Source organism: Phyllosticta citribraziliensis, assembly GCF_038025025.1.
Source record: "Phyllosticta citribraziliensis strain CPC 17464 chromosome Unknown J3D65scaffold_6, whole genome shotgun sequence".
NCBI classification, from domain to species: domain Eukaryota; kingdom Fungi; phylum Ascomycota; class Dothideomycetes; order Botryosphaeriales; family Phyllostictaceae; genus Phyllosticta; species Phyllosticta citribraziliensis.
The window spans coordinates 1,938,827-1,958,335 of NW_027117343.1; the positions used below are offsets into that span (position 1 = coordinate 1,938,827).

The 19,509-nt window shown below is 56.5% G+C and overlaps 7 protein-coding genes across 7 annotated transcripts; 4 read left to right on the plus strand and 3 right to left on the minus strand.

Annotated features, from left to right (window-relative positions):
• Positions 1-979: 979 nt before the first annotated feature.
• On the minus strand, positions 980-1,458 carry J3D65DRAFT_603389 (uncharacterized protein; the record flags this gene model as incomplete). The annotated part of the gene is made up of 2 exons (XM_066798207.1): positions 980-1,271; positions 1,406-1,458. The coding sequence occupies 2 exons, from the start codon at positions 1,456-1,458 to the stop codon at positions 980-982; spliced, it is 345 nt and encodes a 114-aa protein (XP_066655555.1).
• Positions 1,459-2,332: 874 nt separating this feature from the next.
• On the minus strand, positions 2,333-4,447 carry J3D65DRAFT_553368 (glycosyl hydrolase-like protein; the record flags this gene model as incomplete). Its single annotated transcript, XM_066797129.1, has 2 exons — positions 2,333-2,489; positions 2,709-4,447. 2 exons carry the CDS (start codon positions 4,445-4,447, stop codon positions 2,333-2,335), a joined length of 1,896 nt encoding a protein of 631 aa, XP_066655556.1.
• Positions 4,448-4,972: 525 nt separating this feature from the next.
• J3D65DRAFT_553053 (P-loop containing nucleoside triphosphate hydrolase protein) lies at positions 4,973-7,102 on the minus strand (the record flags this gene model as incomplete). Its single annotated transcript, XM_066797108.1, has 2 exons — positions 4,973-5,335; positions 5,390-7,102. The coding sequence occupies 2 exons, from the start codon at positions 7,100-7,102 to the stop codon at positions 4,973-4,975; spliced, it is 2,076 nt and encodes a 691-aa protein (XP_066655557.1).
• A 1,689-nt stretch (positions 7,103-8,791) lies between these two features.
• On the plus strand, positions 8,792-9,563 carry J3D65DRAFT_668063 (phosphoribosyltransferase-like protein; the record flags this gene model as incomplete). The annotated part of the gene is made up of 2 exons (XM_066803080.1): positions 8,792-9,344; positions 9,406-9,563. The coding sequence occupies 2 exons, from the start codon at positions 8,792-8,794 to the stop codon at positions 9,561-9,563; spliced, it is 711 nt and encodes a 236-aa protein (XP_066655558.1).
• A 671-nt stretch (positions 9,564-10,234) lies between these two features.
• Positions 10,235-10,965, plus strand: J3D65DRAFT_668064 (Endoribonuclease L-PSP/chorismate mutase-like protein; the record flags this gene model as incomplete). The annotated part of the gene is made up of 4 exons (XM_066803081.1): positions 10,235-10,277; positions 10,340-10,353; positions 10,564-10,731; positions 10,804-10,965. 4 exons carry the CDS (start codon positions 10,235-10,237, stop codon positions 10,963-10,965), a joined length of 387 nt encoding a protein of 128 aa, XP_066655559.1.
• A 586-nt stretch (positions 10,966-11,551) lies between these two features.
• J3D65DRAFT_625419 (RNA-binding protein 8A) lies at positions 11,552-12,244 on the plus strand. Its single transcript, XM_066800341.1, has 2 exons — positions 11,552-11,847; positions 11,971-12,244. Exons 1-2 carry the CDS (start codon positions 11,560-11,562, stop codon positions 12,220-12,222), a joined length of 540 nt encoding a protein of 179 aa, XP_066655560.1. The 5' UTR covers positions 11,552-11,559; the 3' UTR covers positions 12,223-12,244.
• A 4,355-nt stretch (positions 12,245-16,599) lies between these two features.
• J3D65DRAFT_625427 (uncharacterized protein) lies at positions 16,600-17,017 on the plus strand. The gene has a single exon (XM_066800342.1). The coding sequence runs from the start codon at positions 16,721-16,723 to the stop codon at positions 16,931-16,933; it is 213 nt and encodes a 70-aa protein (XP_066655561.1). The 5' UTR covers positions 16,600-16,720; the 3' UTR covers positions 16,934-17,017.
• The last annotated feature ends 2,492 nt before the right edge of the window (positions 17,018-19,509 follow it).

Sequence of the window (19,509 nt, forward strand, 5' to 3'; positions counted from 1 at the left end):
CGCGACCTCGGTCCTGTAATGGTCGGCGTACACGCAGTTGCGGCAGGCGCTGGCGAAAGCGCCGGTCGGGTCGTTGTTGCTGCTGTGCCGCAGAGCTCTAGGACGACGGCGGTTTTGCCGAGGATGGTGCATTGTTCGGCGGCGACGAGGCTGCGAGAGGGAAAGAAAGGGGTGGTCAGTCAGGCAGTCATTCGCGGCGGCGGCGGCGGTGGTGTTGATCGAGGTAACGAACCTGATCAAAGCGACAGCAACGCCCAGCATCGCTGAGAAGGCTTCCTTCGTGACGAGTGTCTTCAAAAGGAAAAGGTAAAATTCTGCGTAGTTCGTTTGTATCGTCGAATGCTATGTGTACATGTACCTGTACGGTACCTACGTATACCTGGGTTATGCAAGTATGTAAGTCCCGCGTGCCACGGCCTACCAAGACCTGAACCACACTCCCCCATTGTCTCCGCGTTTCGTTTTGTATCGAGCATGAGTTTACCGTCTGTCCAAGGGGGATATGAGAACAACAGAAGCAAAGCTTGGGAACCCACAGCGCATACAATGAGTACCAATCCTGCGCCGAACAGGGAGGGCGTAGACACATCAGACTATTGGCCCCCGACTGTTCATCAAATAGACCGACAAGGCCTCGTCATTGGGTTTCATCAGTCTGAATAATAGATGGCTTTTTCTTATCAGGCCAAGCTTTCTATTTAACGGTTTACCTCGAAGCGCACTGTATTGGGAAAGTTTGCAGCGACGCACCCTCCTTGTGACGGATGTGGCAGTTGGAGCACGTTGGCTGCTGCGGCTCGTCGCTCCATAACCTCAATTAACCAACCCTAGATGTTGGGGAAGTAGGTAGGTAGGGAGGTAGGTACAAACCACACAAAGGATGTGTGGGACACGGAAAAAAAAAAAAAAGAAAAAGAAAAGAAAAAGAGAAATACTTTACATCCGCCATCCATAAACCCCTTTCCCCACGACGCCCCTCTTACGCACAAACATTGGCCGCACACCCCGGGAGCGGGTCACCCGGCTCACAACTCGCGAGCCGGGGCCCATACAGCGTCTTCTGGTCGCACGTGTTGCACGAAACCTCAAAAACCTTGTCCCGATTGCGGTACTTGCTGTCGCGCAGGTCGCAGCAGACGGTGCCCATGACTTTGGGGCAGAAAGGACGGCCGCCCGCGTTGTGGCACGCGGTGCAGGTGCATTTGCGTGTTGCTTCGCCGTCGACTTTGTGGCCAGGGCCGAGGAGGACGCATTGCGTGGCGCTTGTGAAGCTATGGGGAGTGTTAGCGGAGTCTGGTGTGGTAAGGGGTGAGGATGGGGGGTGTTAGGGGGGGGTAAGGGGTAAGGAAGAGAAGGAGAAGGAGAAAGGGAAAGAGAGAGGGAAGGGGAAATGTGTTGGGCTGACCTCGTGAGGAGAGCTAGACACGTCAGGAGGATGGTGAAGGAGGGGTGTTTCATGGTGTTGTCGTTGCTGTTGTTGTTGTTGTTGCTCAAGAGACGTGTGGTGTGAGATAGCCAAACAGGTACGCATGGTGCAATGACGCAGTCTCCTTTCCTTTTATGTCTTGCAGACAGAACGAATGAATGGATGGTTGGCTGACAGACAGAAGTACTTATGCGTAGATAAGAGTATCTTAGCCAGAGCGAAGCAAATCAACAGAAACCTCTGCCAACCTACCTGCCGGTCCGCCTGTACGCCTATCCGCCTGTACGCCTGTCCGGCTGTCCGCCACCAGTTCGCTTCCGTCCACTTCGCCCAGAGCGGAGAGCGGAGTGCGGACAGCGCGACGACAAGACTAAAGGACCGGCCATCATGAACTGCCTTTCCTTTACCTTCCGGCCACACCAGACAGACAGACGTACGAACGCAAACTCGTCGTGCTGCGTTTCACTTGGCGAGCCAGCGAGCCATGCAGCCGGCGAGCCATGATGACATACCATTCGTACTCGCTCGCTCCCTCGGAACCGCTACGGTGCCTAGCTCAATATACTGTAGAGATATGAGGTGCGCCAGGGCGGACGGACGGGCGGGAATAATTGCCATTTGCGACTGCCAACGGGAAAGCGAACGGTGTGCCGAGACGAGACGAGACGAGACGAGACGAGACGGCGGAACAGAAGACTGAGGGGATGTAAATAGGTTGATGAGATATCTGGCACCAAGATAGCTTTGCTTGGGTTAGTTGGTTGCATGTAGGTAAGGAAGATGGACGACTTGAGTTATCTTTCTCCAGACAAAGCGTGGGAAACTTGATATTACAGCATACTCACACTTCTCACGCTGCTTGCTCACACTCTTTCCTCGCTCGTACCCTTACTCTCAGACCCACTCTTACTCTTCCTCGCGCTTATACATATCCACAAACTCCCACATAGCCCTCACAACCGCAACACCACCGCCCTGCGTCTCAACCGTGCGCCCACGCCCGCGATCATTAGCGTCTCGCACGCCAGCCGACGGCCACCCGTCCTCTTCTCCGGTCTGGCCCCTTTTCCTTCCATGTCTCTCATCCTGCATCCGCTGCTGCTCGCGCTCTCGGACCACAGACTGCGTCGCGCCGAGACGCCTGCGCATGGCGCCAGCCGACAAGGCACGCGACGCGTCGGCGATGGAGCCGCGGACGTCGGCCGCGCTGCTGCCAGTGCCGGAATGCAGCAGGGAGAGCAGCGAGGGCGGGTGCAGGAGGGGAGACGTGGAAGAGGGGGACGAGGGCGCGTCGCGGGGCGGGATCCATATGCTTCCGGGTTCGCCCTCGCCTTCGCCCTCGGCGTCCTCTGGCTGCGGTTGCAGGAGGAGCGTCTTGTTGTTTCTATAATCGACGGCGCCGACAGGGAAATGGACGTCAAACATGTCTTCCCATTTGGAAAACGGGTGGTTGTCGGTGGCTGCGCTGCCGCTTGGTGCGCCCCACCACGCGCCAAAGCGGCCCTCGTCGTCACGCGTCTTGAGTGCGTGTCTGGCGTTGTGCGCGACCCACGGCGCGTACAGCTTGCAACTCTGCCGGTGAAGGCTAGCCACGGCCGGCGAGGCGCGGTGCGTCAGGCCTGTGACGAGCGGCTCCAGGGGCAGCGGCGTGCAAAAGGAGGTGAGGTGGTGGAAGAAGATGCCCTTGAAGGTCTGGCCATCTTGCGAGCAATTCCCGCGAGAGTCACAAAGATCTTCCAGGACGCCGCCGCGGCCGAGGCCAGCCCATCGCGGTGGAGGATGGGAGGACCCTGGGTCGCTTGGGTCGTGACGAGGCGGAGGTGTCCCGCGCCAGCCTGTCGCGTTCATGACGTTGCGGATCAACTTGTGCGCGTCTTCGAGGTACTCCAGACTGCCGGTGCCCTCCCACAGGCCGCGGAGACCAGAGAGTATGACGCCTTGGTTGTACGTGTAGACCATTTCGTTGCGCGTGTCGCATTTGCCGGTGCCAATCGTCCCATTCTTACCCCAGTTGTGGATGTGAAAGCCGTCGACGTACAGACCGAGCGCGTTGGTCATGTTGGAGGACTGCAGCCAAGCATAACCGTCGACGGCAGCTTGCAAGTATTTCGGGTCGTGAGGGCGCGCAAACGGGATATCCCCATTCGCCATGAACGGCGAAGTATTGGAGTCCCCGGTAAAATAGAGATACATGCCAACCGACGCCGAGATCCAGAGCTGGTTGGTAATGGCGTTCTTGTACGGCGTCAGGCGCGGATTCCACGTCATGCCGCCATCGCAGAGCTCCGTGTCCCAGCCCTCGCCCGCGAGGTCGTAAAAGATGTGCGCGCGGTGCGCAAACGCGTCGACAAACTGGCGCCCGTACCAGTTGGTCTCGGGCCCAAACGACGTGTAGTGGCGACTGGCGTGCAGGGTGACGAACTTGGTGGCTTCCAGCCAGCCGAGCACCACCCACAGCATGTCGTCGTAGGCCTCCATGCGCAAGCTAAACGCGTCCTCGCCGAAATAATATGCCACCACCTGCGAAAAGTACAGACTGATTTCGTTTTCAATGCGCTGCCCCTCCTTCACCCACTGCTCACTGCCTGCAATGATGTATTCCAACGACCGCGTGAGCGAATGGAGCGTGGCCGAGACGAAAGTGGCCAGGACGGCGGCTGTCCAGTCGATGGCTGTGGGCCATTGCCCGAGCCAGAGCTCAAAGTAGCGCGATTGCATTGTTTCGAGCGCATAGTGCAGCTGTTCGAGCGGGTTGAGAGGCCATTCGGCCTGTTCGGGGTCGTCCTGTCCTGTCGAGGCGTCTCGTTGGGCACCACCATGCGAGACGTGAGGTGTGACGTCGTCCAAGGACACGAACGGGGTTTGAGCTCCAGAATGCGCATGTTTTTGAATCTCTGGCGATTGAGAGTCGGCGGAAGAAGCATCAACGCCTGTCGAAAGCAACAAAAGGGAAACGAGAGCGAAAAGAAGCCAAACGGTGGGAGCGGGAGAGAGCACGAGACGTCTTCGAGTTGGGGCCATGATGCTGACGACTAGGCTTGGCGGAGGTGGCGATGGAAAGAATCAAACCACATGGGAGCGGCGCAGAGGAGGAGCATCAACGAGAGGGCATTGGGCAGGCAGGAAAGAGAGAGGATGTCTGAGCGATTTCGAGGCGGACATCCAGGCTGGAACAGGTCCAGTGTCGAGGGTTCCTGTTCCTGGTCGATGGAGGTTCCCCGTGGTCGGGATCAGCTGCCCCGCCATCTTCTCGGCGGCGCTTTGGCCTCAGATGATACCCACCCTCTCCTCCTCTTCTCCACAGTTGTGCTGGGGGCTGATTGTGATCTTTTTGTTGGACATGTCACAAAACAAAGCTGGACTTTCACGGGTACGTAGACGAGTTGCTGAATTTCCAAGTCCACCATTTTCTAACTAAAGGTATCTACTCCTCGCTCGATCTAGCCCGCGACAACATCTATCCATTTTGGTCGCGTGCCACCATTTTCCTTCCCATGCAGCGCCTGAGCGGCAAATCTACCCGTCCGTGGACCATCGACGTCGAATCTAGCAAAATATGCTCGAGCGAGTCCTCTCCGTCTCCATGTTTGCGTTGTGCAGGTGCTGCGTGACCTCCAACACTTGCATCACGTGGCTGTAGCTAAGATCGGTCTCCTTGCGGCTTGCCAGAAGCTGCGCCGTCTTGAGCACGTTCTTGATCTGTCTGCCATTCATGTTCATCAAGGACAGCGAGTGGAGCTGCCTGTCCGTGATGTCGTGGGGCCGACTCGACTGCGCCAGAAAGTTGTCCCAGACCTTGCGGCGCGACTCCATCGAAAGCTCGGGGTACTCGATCGAGATGTGGATGCGCGACTGGAATGCCGGGTCGAACGTCTTGACGCGATTGGTGGTCAAGAACATGATGCCTTCCTGCGGGTTGTATTAGCAAATGCATCTGCCCCCTGTTGCCAAGATGAGACTTACATAGTACTCCAAGAGGCGCAGGAAGATGGTGACGAGCTTGTTCCTCTCGAGTTCGTGCAGGGAGCGCTCTTCGAGGAAGATGTCGGCCTCGTCGATCAAGAGCACCGCGTCCCACCTGGTGCACATTTCAAGAATGCGCTGCAGCTTGGCCTCCGTTGACATGCGATCCATGCTCAAGTCGCCAGCGCTCATCATGAACAGAGGAGCCCGCATCTCCTCGGCCACGCTCTCTGCAGTCAGCGTCTTCCCCACGCCCGGGGGTCCGCACAGCAGCAGGATGATGCCACGTCCCTTGCCCTCAATGACGTCGTCAAACGCATCAACATGCTTGCGCTGGGCTTCGGTGAAGCCAAGGATGAGCTCTTTTTGGTTGGAGGGAAGCACGAGCGACTCAAAGGCATCCACCTGCCATTCAATCTCCTTGACCGAGTTGACAAAAAACTTGAGCCACTGCTTGGTCTGCAAAGAGTAGCCGCGGACAATGGGACTGGCAATCAGCTTTTGCTCCTCGGTCAGCGAAGCACGCTTTGCGTCCCGGGACTCTTCTTCGGCGAAATCACCTCCATCCGGCATGCCATCATCCGTGCCTAGATCCTCCTCGGTAACGTGCTCAACACCAGTGGAGCGCATCGACAGCCATTTCACAAGGTCCGTTCCAGCCCGGGGCGCGAGGGAGCCTTCGGCAGTCGAGGACAAGGGCGTTGTGAAGACGGCTTCTTCTGGGACAAACCGGTTCCAGCCATGTGTGTCAATCATGACACGGCCCTTGATGCTGTACTTGTCCTTTTTCCTCTCGACGTGATTCTCCTTCCAGGCCATTCCCTGGTAGGCCTTGTAGTGGCAACCAGCAAGCGTCTCGAACTTGGCACCACGATCCAGCAGCTTGGAGCACAATCCCTCTGGATCATGATGGAAGCCGACCGGATAGCATGGAAGGTCGGTGATTGGGCGCGTTCCGCTGAAGACGGGGATTCTCATGTTCTTGGGAGACGAACCGAATCGATTGCCGTCCCATTCCACATTGCTGCAATACATGCGCAAGTACGGATTGCCGTTTTCGTCCTTGGCGTAGAGGCAGCTGCCCATTTTCATGGCTGCATCTTGGCCATGGAGGCGGCAGTAGATGAGATCGCCCGGTTGAAAGAGAGTCCAAAGATGCTCGAACGTTGTGACGTTGTTCAGCCTCATGTCCGCGGTAGCCTCGATGATTTCTTTGAATTCGGACTCCAAGAGTTCCTTGAGCAACTGCGAATGCTCCCTGGTAGTGCGTTCATTTTCGTCTTCTGACTCGGGATCCAGCTCGTCGATGGCAGACATGAGCTCCGACCAACGGTGGATAAATGGCTTGAAGAGACCGTCAAACTCCGGACGCTTCAAGGTGAGAGTGACGCCCGGATAGCCGTGGAGAACCTTTTGAAGGAGCTTTTTGAGAAGTGGAGACTGGATGACGACGGAGTGAAGCTTGAGAACTCTGCGAGGGTCGTTGTAGACGCGAACTTTGCGGGCGACGATGGCCCACTTGGCCGTCTCTGCATTTTCGACGGGCTCTCCAATATCTTCGGGAAGCGTGTCCTGCCAGTCAAATTTGCCCCGCTTATCTTCCTTGCCGCTGTAGAGGTTTTTGATGCCAGATTCCTTGCCGATGAGCGAGGATTCGAGGGTTTCTGTCTTGTTGTTGGCGCGATCGCCGTTGGACGTGGACGGAAACGGCATCGAGTCCGGCATTGTCGTGGTGCTCAAGGTAGACAACTGACGCGCCAGGGCTATGCGCGCATCCAATTCCACTGAAGCAGGGAGATTGCGGCCCTCTCCTCTGCCAAAATAGCTTGGTCGTTCAAGGTGGTCGTCCATTCCCCAGGGATGTTGTAAGCGTTGGGGTGGGCAAAGGATGGAGGTGGAAGGGAATGGGATTCAGTTAGCGGTCCAGTGAGCGGTGATGCATCCAAAAGACGCGCCGCTGCCTGTTTGCCTGCCTGCCTGCCTGCGCTGGCAGTCTACCGGCGCGCGTCCCACATGGGCAAGGCTGTGTGGACCCAAGGAGACGGTGGGGCGTTGTTGGACGGCGCTCAAGGGCGTGCCGCGCTCTACCCTTTGGTCTTAATGGTGTGAATTTCGCCCTGGTTCAGATGGAAGGAGAGAGGTGACGCCAGGGCGAGATGGGGGACATGGTGGCCACAAGGCTCGCGTAACGACATGGGTTGGACTGTTCCCTTGACCGGGTGACCGGGTGGGCGCAGGAGGGACGATAACGGCGCTCCCGGAAAGGCCAAGCCGCCCAAAGTTGGATCAGTTGGAGTTGGACACAATAGGAGTTGATGTTGAGAGAGTCATGGATACACATCCAGGAACAGGAACAGGCCAGAGTCTGGCTGGGATGGGAGCTTCGGTTGGGATGCCGAGGGCACCGCCACAGTACTGCACAGTACAGTAGGTAGCTGAGCCACCAGCCCGAGGTGCGGGCCAACGGCTACGGTACGGCCTGGGCGCTGAGAATAAGGTGTGAGGCGCGAGTTTGTTTCTACCTCTATTTCTACAACAGACTCCGCCCGAATTTGCACGGAGAGGTCACCATCAGTCTGCGTGTCGCTCTCCGACCTGACGCCTCTCTCGCCACTCTCCCCGTGTCGGCCTTGCTGTCCGCCTCCGCCGCCTGAGCCTCCGGTCTGCTCGTCTCGTCTCGTCTCGTCGCGCCGTCACTGCGACATTCACCGGCACGGCCAACTGAACCCCTCTCGACTTCGGCCCGTCACAGGTCCACCTGAAGCTATACATACATGGCTTGCATTGCTCTGGCCGTGTCTCAAGCCGCGAACGTGCCTGTGTGATGGTGGGGCGTCTGGGGCTCCATGTCAGCCAACTGCCTCGACGACACGACACGACACGACACGACACGGCGCCGGCTGTCCTTCTCCTTGGGCCATGTCGTGAAGACAATCCCTGACTCCCGACTCGCCGCGGATCGTGCAGCGCATGCAGCCTGCAGCATGGCGTGCTAATGGACCGGTCCGCGGCTGTCGAGGTGCAAAGGGCGGCCATCACAATCACAGCCGCCCGTCACCGTCACCGTCTCCGTCTCCGTCACCCGAGACCTGGCCAGGCAAGGCGTTGACGCTCCCTACTGCATCACGGCCGTGGCTTATCGCATTGCGTGTCCCGTTTATTATTGTATTTCAAGACGGCCTGGTGCACTAGCAAAGGGGCGCCCGTGGGTTCCACAAATAATGCACTTTGACTCTGTCTGCGCTGGTCGGCCCGCCCAAGCTGCCATCCCCGGCTTAGCGAATGGAACATCCACCATCCCACAGGCTCTGCGCTGCGCATACCGCTTCCACCACCTCCCTCTCCGCCGACCGACGTGCAGATAACACGCCGCATAAAGCCCCCTCCTCTCCTCTCTCCGCCATGTCTTCACTCACCTCCACCGCTGCCACTCGGCTCCAGGCTGATAAACCCTCGACCTCGTCTCACCCGCCCGCCAGCGCCCCCGACCCGACCTCGACCTCGACCTCCAATGCCTCCCAAAGAGGATTCGCCGCCTCCGCTGCCGCCGGCCCCTCCGAACTCGCCAGTCTTAAAGTAAACCTCAAGGCCGCCCTGCGCCAGTTTCCCGACTTCCCCGAGCCCGGCATCCTCTTCGAAGACATTCTCCCCATCTTTGCCAACGCCGACCTCCACAAGCAATTCCTGCGCGCCCTCGAGCTGCACGTCTCGACCAACTACGCCCAAAAACCCGACGTCATCATCGGCCTCGAGGCCCGAGGCTTCCTCTTTGGCCCCAGCCTGGCCCTCGCCCTGGGCGCGTCCTTTGTCCCCGTCAGGAAAAAGGGCAAGCTCCCGGGCCCCACCCAGACGGCCAGCTACAAGAAGGAATATGGCGAGGACTTTTTCCAGATGCAGGCCGACGCCATCAAGCCGGGACAAAAGGCCCTGATTGTCGACGACATCATCGCCACTGGTGAGTAATGATAATGCGGCTCGACGTGACGCAGGCAGGGGTGGCTAACGGCGTGCAACAGGCGGTTCTGCAGCAGCTGCAGGCCAGCTCGTCAAGCAGCTGGGTGGCTCGCTGCTCGGCTACATTTTCATCCTCGAGCTCGAGTTCCTCAAGGGCCGCGACAAGCTCGACGCACCCGTGTACACGCTGCTATCGGGCCAGGAGGAGAGCTCGGCGTAAATGAGCCAGTCTGACTACCAACCGGCAGGACGGCGCCCAACGGTCGCTGCATGGAATCCGGACCGCGTCATCACAGTGCGTCGAAGCGAGCAGTGGAGTTCGGACCGTGGGAATCTCTGCGTAGACGGTGTGAAAATCTCGATTGCGGTGCAGGGCTGAAGGGGGTGCTCGATTGGGTGGGAAACTTTGCCGGACCTTGACATTTCACATGGATGATGCTGCTTATCTGCATGGCATGGCATGGCATGGATGGAGCGATGGACCTTTTGACCTTTTTTTTTTTTTTTTTTTTTTTTTTCCTCTCCACTGGACGAGAGGCCTGGATCTTTCTACCATAGATTTCGGAGACTTGTGTTGCTTGCCACTGCATACAGCATCATGGGCGTAAATATACATACAGACCAGGAGAAACACGTTGGCTTGTCAAAGGGTCCATGGCTGGTCGTGGTGCTACCCCGCCGTGGCAGCCCCACCATTGGCCCTCTGCAAAGAATTGGCCGGCTCAGGTCGTGACTGGACCGACACCTGGACTGCATTCCACCGCTACCACCAACCTGCACTGTACCATGCTCGCCCGCGCTCCCGTCCGCCAGCTTACCACGTCGCTCACTCGCATCGCCCGTCCGCGATTGATCCTCACTCCCCTCCGCCAATTTACCACCACCAGAAACATGTCTGACATGCAGAAGGTCTTCACCAACAAAGCCACCGCCCGTAAGCACCCCTCGGCTTTGTCAACCGCGTCTAGCTCCCGTTGACTAACAATCTACCTCTAGCCGTCGGCCCCTATGTACGTTTGGCCTACATTTCCCACCCCAGCAGCGGCCATCGTCGCCGCACTAATCCACTGCCCAATCTCCTCCTACATCACCCCACCCGGTGAGGCCGTCGAGCTCCGGAGCTCGGTGTCGCCAGAGTCATCAACATCAGTCAACCATGCCGACGCGCCATGCCGCTCAATTGGGCATTCCTCGATGCGATTGGAGCTGACACACAACAGTCGCAGGCCGTCGTTGCTGGCGGGCAGGTGTACGTCTCGGGCCAGATGCCCGCCGACGCGCAGGGCAACCTGGTCGAGGGCACCATTGCGCAGAAGACGGAGGCCGCGTGCAAGAACATTGTTGCCATTCTGGAGGAGGCCGGCAGCGACATTTCGCGCGTCGTCAAGGTGCGCAACCCGCTCTCACATCTTTCCTTCGATTGTTGGCAGATAAGTGGCTGACTCTCGATTGTGACCCAGGTCAACATCTTCCTCGACGACATGGCCCACTTTGGCGAGATGAACAGCGTCTACGAGAAGTTCTTTGCCCACAAGCCCGCGCGCAGCTGCATCGCCGCCAAGGCGCTGCCCAAGGGCATCCCCCTTGAGATTGAGTGCATTGCCCTTGCGGGCAAGGCTTAAGGTTGTAAACGCCAATCGGAGTCTTCTAGCAGCCACGTAGTCTTGCAGTCATCAATGACACTTGAAATGAATCATGTTCGAGCAATTGGTCCCATTGCAAACACCCATAATTGAATCAAAGTGCCAATGCAGCGAAGTGAGCGTCTTGTTGTCTCGTCATCTCTCGCCGGGTAACTTTTTTCGGAAAGGGTCCCCGCGCTTCGGCGCCGACCCACGCCAAGCCCATTTTCCGCTGACCGCCCGACCGCTGCTTGCGCGTGTTTAGACCACCACAGCTTTTGGAGCTTCGTCCAGCATCCCAACTCACACGCTCCCTCCCCACCTGCGTCATTGACACAGCAAATCCACCGCGAAGCGCGTTTCGAGCACGTATCGACCTCGTCCGCCCACTACACGGCCGACTCTACTGCTGCGCTCACGACACCGACTTCCGTTCTTCGCACCGCAAACCCGCGAGCAAACAGCAGCCTCCTGCACAACCCACGACGACGACGACGACGACGACAACCGCTGCCGCCGCCGCCGCCGCCGCATAGCAAACGCTTACGCCTCTGCGCCACCCCTCTCATCTCCTCAACACACCGCCTGCCTAGCATGGCCGCCGCCGACGACACACAAATGGAGCTGGACCCAGCACCAGCATCGCCGTCGTCACCCTCGCGCAACAACGCCAAACACACAACACAACAACAAGGCGTGGTGGTGGAGGCGCGCACCAAGGACGGCAGCGCGGTCGCGGTGCGGTCGATCGAGGGCTGGATCATCATCGCGACCAATGTGCACGAGGAGGCCACCGAGGAGGACGTCACGGACCTGTTTGGCGAGTTTGGCGAGATCAAGAACTTGCATTTGAATCTGGATCGTAGGACGGGCTATGTTAAGGTGGGTTCGGCCGCTTCCTCCCCACTTCCTGCTCCCTCCTCCTCCACCACCTACACCTCCCCCTCCATCATCTCATTTTGACTGGCTGTTTGCTCTTCACTCCCCACTGACCTCACTCCCCAGGGCTACGTGCTAATCGAATACCCGACCGTCTCCGAAGCCCGCGCCGCCATCGAGGGCGCCGACGGCAAGAAGCTGCTCGACCAGACCATCGCCGTCGACTACGCGTTCGTGCGGCCGCCACCCAAGCAGGGCGGCGCCAGGGGCGGCCCGCGACGAGGCGGTGGCGGTGCAGGTGGAAGGGGCCGCAGTCGCAGTCCGGAGGATAGGGCTAGGAGTCGTAGTCCCGAGGGTAGGGGTAGTGATGTGGAGTAGTGTCGCGATGAATGGGGATGGGGGAGTGGGAGGGGGATGGAGGGGTTGGACTGCTGCGCTGAAATGGGCTTGGACGGATGAAGACAGGCATCCTACGATGCTGACTGTCTACAGCCAGTTTGTCAGGCAAGGCAGGGCAGGCGAGGCGAGACAATGAACGAGATGACGGAGCCAGGCGCAAAAGACACAGACCGACCAAGGAGGCGCTTTCTGGATAGCTGAGGTACCTACGTACCTACCTACCTACCTACCTACCTACCTATATGCGTAGGTACATGCATACACATACGTCACTGAATCACCGAACCAACACATCAACCTCCATGTCCTGCACTCCTGTCCATCCTATCAACAGCCGACCAGCCAGCCGGCCAGAACACGGTGCCTCAATCGCTCGATGGCGATGCTGATGCTGTCGTTTGTGCAATGATGCTGACGATGAGGTTCATGGTGCCATGATACCATGGTGCTGAGTCTCCTGCCCAGTTCTTCGCGGCTTGTGTGTGGCGAGGAGAGACGGACGGAGGAAAAAGTGACAAAGGCGGTCAACCATGCAGGCGGACGGACGGACAGACAGTAGATATTGACTGACTGTGTGGCACGAATGTCGACGCTGCCATCGCTGTGATGCTGGGTTTTCTGTGGGGGAGAGAAGGGGGGTTTTTATACCCGCGTCTGCAGCGGCTGAGCTAGGGGGTCAGGAGCTCAGATGTCAGAAGCAGATATCAGGAGGTCAGATTTCAGCGGTCGGACAGCCATCAGTCCCGCTGTCTGCCTGCGCGTGTCCCGGTCAGTGCATATAAAACCTCACTCGTCCTCCACCGACAACCTTCCATCAACAACACTGGCGGCTTGCGTGCCATCCAGCTGCGACCCGGTGGTAAACTAAGCTTCGACTGTGTCGCTCCGTCGGCTTCGCGCCTGCGGGCACCGTCACTGTTCTTGTTCTTGTTGTTGTTTCTTTCTTTCTTTTCATTTCCTGCGGAGTCAGTCAGTCAGTCTGACATTCCCCGAAGAACTTCATCACGCCACGCTGCTCCTCCTCAGCAGCGTCGCGGGACGGTGGTGCTGTGTGTCGATACTTAATGGTGCAGCTCGTTGTCGTTGCTTTGCTGAGATTTGAGTTGGCCTCAGGGGGCGGAAATGGCGGAGCAAAACAAAACAAAACTGCCTCCAAAAGTACTTCATGCAGGCGTGGTTCTGCCAACACGGGCAGATAGACAGTCAAACACTCTGACTGGGTAAGCTGTCGAACTGTCGCTGGGTGCGTTGGTTGTTGAGCGGTGAAGTAGGGGGGGAGAGGGAGGGGTTTTTATACCCCAAGTCCCAGCCACAGGTTCCGATAGACCGGGCAGCGCAGCATGTGACAGATGCGATGCGGCGAGTGCTGTGTCGGCACCTGACTGCGGTGACTGTTTGACAGGTATAAAGATCGCCACCCTCCCCTGACGGTCTTGCAATGCCAGCGCTGGAGTCGACATACATGACGACCACCCCAGAGGACTGTACTTTGTGACGAGGAAGAGAACGCCACTGTGTCTGTTGTCTTTCCGTTCCTGCTCCGCCGCCGCTCGCCATGGACTCTAGAACTCTTTCTTCTAAGTCTCAGGCTCTCTGTGGCGTTTGCACGTCGTCCATCACGTCCGCTCGTTGCTGATTGCCGCCGTTTTGCTCCGATGACGCTGTGTAGCATCTTAATCTACTGCTTCTGCCTTACTCGCAAAAAGCGCGCTCAGACTCAAAGAGGAGTCTGCTCAAGCCAGACACACCACCTCCCCAGTCCGTCTTCTGGTTGAACTTTCTTCCGCCAGCTCCCAGTGTGCTTCTGCCCACCGTCGTTTTGAGAAGTAGAGTCGGCCACGATGTCGATGCGTTCCCGTCGAGTGGGAAGAGAGAGGCTTTTATAGCAGGAAGTCGAGTTTGGAGCGCGGACGGGCCAGCCCGCTTCTAGGATGGAGGTGTGCAATTGGCTGCAGTGTTGAGCTTGTGCTGTCAGCACTTTGACTGCGGTGCGGGTATATAAGACCACCTCCTCTCCCTCTCAAAGTGCCAGGATAGCGGCGGTCGTCTTCCAGTGGCAAGGCGAGTTCTAAGACATACTGAAACTGCTTTTTTGCTCCTCTGGAGGCTCAACCTTCTCGCGACACTCTCTGTTTTGTTGTTCTTCTGTTCCGCTTCTTTGAGATAATGTTTTGGATTTAGGGGTTCTTCATCATCTTTGCACCTCACGCTCGTCATTGTTGTGCAGTGATGTTGCTGTGCATCCACACCACAAACTACTCTTCTGCGCGCGACTCTTTGCCTCCACTTCCCAAACACCAGAAGTACATAGGGTTTGGTCTCTTGAGCGCACCAAACAAGTCGGGTCCCAGTGTTTCAGGTGTCCACCACAGTTACAACCCGGTGGGCCGTACAGTGCTGCGCGTCGAAGCTGGAGCCGATGAGTCTTCGAAGCGAGGAATCGACGCCCCTTTTATACAGTCTACCTCTTGTGGGCTTCACATGTAGCAAGCCTAGTATACTATCCATGTGACAGCGGTGTCACAAGTGACGGTGGCGACGCATGTGCCGCCGCCTCTTCGACCGCGGGTATAAAAGAAGCTGTTCTGCTCTCTTTGAGGAGCAGTGTCCATGAAGTCGAAGTCCTGGCGTGGGGATGGCAAGGTGACGACGGTGGGGAGTTTGACTCTTTTCGTTCGTCGTTCGTCGCTCCGCGGCCTGTGGGTTTTGATGTCACTTCAACGCCAAAGATTCATACTTGTCTTGTGATGATTTTGAGCATCGCCATAGCATAATGCTCCGTCGTATCTTTGGTCTCAGATATCGTTCATCGCTGTATTGCTGAAGTTAGAAGAGTGTCGGGGAAGTGAGGACGCCTCGGCGAACCCGCCCAGTGAGAGAAGTCCCGAATTTTGCGCAGAGCCGGCGCAGCGACACAGTTGATGATTCCAGGATCTTCATAGTTGAACTGGAGGTGCATCGGTGATGAGCTGATAAGGAGGTGCTCCAGTGGTCTATTTACACTCGTTGTCCAGCTGGATTCAGGATCAAGTCTGCGGCGCGTGCGAGGGCAGTCAGATGCCAGCGATGCGTCAGTCACAAGGATCTCGGACTAAACTTAGGCAGCAGGGCCAGCGCTTAGCGGTCTGGCATGTGCTAAACGTGATTCTGCGGTCTTTGTAGGTATAAAAAGGGATGTCTTCATTCTTCCCTCTTCTCCTCCACAGCGCAGCGGTCTTCTCTCCTCCATGCGACTTGGAGTGAAGTAGAGATCACAATGCCGTTCCCTCACTGTTTTTCTGTTTGTCTTTCTTTGCTTTGTCTCTTCTAATTTGTGTTGGGAGCTTTGAGGGTTTCCATTGATCAAACGGCGCGGAAGATGTTGCGCGTCATTGTCAAGTCCTCGTAAGGTCTTTCGCCGCTTTTGGGGGCTGTTGATGCGATGAACGCAGATTCCGATGTCCGGAAACTCTCGATCCCTCCCGAAAAAAAAGAAAGTCGAGGAAACGCAAGAAACACGGCCGACAAAGTCAACGAAATCTGTCATCTTTGTTCAGTTTAACCTGTGTTCCCATCAGGATTGTGTCGATAGAGCTCAAACTCTGGGCAGAGCCGGTCGCGTTTTATAGAACAGCGAACATGGGGGCGAAGTAGGTGAGAGTCAGGGGTTCAGGGGTCAGGCGACAATTTCGTCACCTGTCTTTCACAAGCCGCTGGGCTGTTCGAGTAGCTGAAGGCATGTGTTAAACCTAGCTTTCATGTGCTTGTTGGGTATATAAACACTCAATCTGTCCGCTTGCTTGTTTGCTTCTTCAACACTGTCGTCGCTAAGCTGGATGAGCAATGAGCACGCAAAGATGATACTGCGACCATATTATCCCCTTATGGCCACTCTTTCTTCTCTTTGTCCCTTCTTGGAATTCCCGCCCGCTGGTTAGCGCAGACCTCCTTCGGATCAGATCAGGGCTCTATCTCGCCGCTCGGCACGATCAAGAGATTACGACTTCCACCACTCCTAATGAATATTGCTGCTTTCCATCCCTCGAGTATAATGAGACTCTGGAGCTTTCCGCTTAATCCAAAGGCTGAAAATTCCAGGGCACGGCCACCGCGAACACAGTGTTCATTTTGCCGAAGTCCTCCAACCAAATGCAACTCTTCACTGTCAACTTCCTGCGTAGACATGGTTGCGCAATTGGCAGTTTGCAGTGGAGATACACTTACTTTTATAGACGAAACACCGACGAGCGACTTCTGGAAGCGCGTCACGAGTTCACGTTCCGAACTGCCCCAGTGCGCGGTCAGGGGTTCAGGATTTAGGAGTCAGCTGACGGAATCAACCGCGCCGCGCCAGATGATTCCCTTTTTTTTTTTTTTTTAAGTATAAAAGCACATTGTCCTCCCTGCCACTGTATAGAGCCTTGGAAACGCCAGGCAGAGGATTTACGTATACTGGTCCGGCTTTGCGTTGCTTTTCGGCCAACGAGTCAGTCTCTTCATGTTCGGTACTTGTGTTTTGCTCTTGGTGTCCATCTGCTCAACTGTTCATGGCTTTCAGTCTTGTTGTCAATTCTTGTTGGTGGTGGTCGTCATCGACAACTCCAACTGCTCAACATCGCCCCCACAAAATGTCGCTGCAGATTCCATATTTTGCGGGGGAAGGCCAAATAGGCAAAACATTGATAAGCCTCCAAGACGCAAGACCAAGTAGCAGCTAGAGGTGGATTGAACAATTATACATCCGAAAAGTGACGCATGGGCTGGGGTTTCCGCAACGCGACACAGGCCAGGAGCTGCGGCGGATGTTGGACAGATCAGGAATAACTGACAAGGCTTTATATCCAGGACGGCTGGAGCCACATGCAAAATGTAGCCCCGTCACAAGCGCTGAACTGATCAAGGGCGATTTGTGGCGGAGTCAGGGGTCAGGGGGAACATGTCATGCGGCAAGCAAACCCCATCGGCGACTCCGCGGCTACATTTCAGCAGTCTTCGTCAGCTCTGCTCAACAATACATTTTCTCTCTTGCTTCTTTGCGGGGAGACAGGACAAGCGAAAATTTTGTCCAGTTACTTTTGTCGTTTCTCGGGGCGGCGAAGGCATCGCAATCGCCTTGCTTTTTCTCAGCGGTCATTTCCATCACTTCAAACTCATCATGAGTACATCGACTCATATGTCTTCATCTTGGCGCCATGCCGAAGTTCTGCGCTGTCTCCGAGTCGTGCACAGCCAGTGTTGAGAATTTCGCCTCCTACCCCTAAAAAGCGCAAGCAAGCCAAAGAGAAGGAAAGGTGCGTATCGATGTAACCGGAATTTACTCCCACAGTTTCCCACATGCTGTTGAGTATTCCTTCGCTGAGGGAGGCGGGTGAGTAGAGGAGGTTGAAGTGATGCAGCAAAGCCAGCGAAGCGGAGTTTTTATACCTGCGCGAAACGCTCAGGGCAAGGCGAATCACATGCGGCGATTGATCATGATAGCGATGCCGCTGAATGGCCGTCAGGCGGCGGGAGCCGTGCTTACGCCTCTTTCTGCGAGTATAAAATGCCCCAATCGCTCGATTTCCACTCAGTCTTCAACCAGGCATTCCGGTCTCACAAAGTCGCAACAACATAGCGTCACGGCTTGTCGCTCTGTGCCCTTTTATTTGGTCACCTGAAACTTCAAGAACACAAGACTTTTGTTTCTCATTCCCCTACCTCCTACCCTTATGCAGCTCACACTCTTCTCGATCCCGCCATCCGCTTCTTACTCATTCACCATTAACACTTAACGTTTGTCGACGACATTCCATCCTGGCGCTGCCATTCACCGGGAGCATTCAAACACCAACCCCAGAGAATCCCTGGAAACATGCAAAATCAACTCCGCAGGAAACAAAAAGAACAAAGTCAGATCGTTGTAGGCGGTTTGCCGCAAAGACACAGGCGGCGCCAGTGGGTCGTCGAAGTTTGTGCTCCGCAACTTGCTCGTTGAAGTGACTTGGTGTTCAGAATGCGGCGGAAGTAGAGCGCTTTTATAGCTGCCGGCAGAGCATCCTCGCGCATGCAGTCACAGGCAGCAGGCTGCAGCCTGTGGTGACGCATCACGAGCATTCGATCGAGGTCAGGCGCGAGGAAATGCGGCGCTCGTGCCCTCCGCCGCGAGTATTTCAGCATTGCTTTTCACCTCTCGAATCAATCCATTCCAAGCCGCGTTCCGGACTTCGAGGGATACACCACTCAACGACCGTAACACTGGCTTGCGGCTCCAGAACACACATGTAGCAGACTTGGCTTTTCTTTTGTCTTTTCTGTTCAGTTTTCCACTCCCCATGTCTATCCAAGCTCCTGTTCCGTTTCTATTGTTGATGAGGTGCGTCAACATCGCCACATCTCGTCGAAAATCATTCTGAGCGAATCATGCCGAGATTCTGTCGACGTGGACGTTTTGACATCTACCCGCTCACCCACCGCGCAAAAGGCAAGTCATTAGCCATGGTGGCGGATGCTCCCACACAACCCGTCCTTCTTTCGGCATGCATCTGCAGAGCTCTGGGAGCGATGCGGATTGACCTGGTTCATCGGCTGCAAACAGCAGGTCTCTTATACCACCCCAGCAGCGGCGATAGCATGTGCCAGCCACGAGTAACATGCTGCCAGCAGTTGCTGCACGTCAGGGGCACATGTCCTTCGCCTCCTCTCAGCATGTGGCTTTCGAATCCACGGCAGTATAAAAGCCGCATCCTCCTCTTGCTTGGATGACTACAACAAACCGCGCAAAGGGCGCTGAGGAAGGTACTCTACGAAGATAGACACTTTGGCAAGCGGCTGCGAATGAGAACTACACTTTTCTGTCCTGTCATGTCCGCGGCACGCACCTCATCCTTCCGCAACCCAGCCACCAGCGCAAAACCAGCGACTCGCCATTGCTCTCCCATGCCGTCAAGCACCACTCTTCCATCTTCTTTGTTGAACGCGGTCACCACGCGCAACCCCACCCTACCATGTCTGCCATCCGCCATCCACCAAGCGCAAAAACAAGTGGATATTCAGCGATCAAACCTGCGCGGCAAACAGTGCACTCTCCTCAGTCCTGACCTCTCCAGCTCCGGATCCAGCACAGTCAAAGCTTGATCCGCGCGAGTTCTTCAAGCGCCGGGAGAAAAGCTTGTGGAAAGAAGATGGACAACGGGGTCTTAAGGGCGTCTTAAATACTACTGTTCATCGGTGCGGTGAGCCGCGCGGCACATGCTTATCACAAACAAGACTAGATTACCCATGCGCAATTGGCACGGGGACGCGAATCCA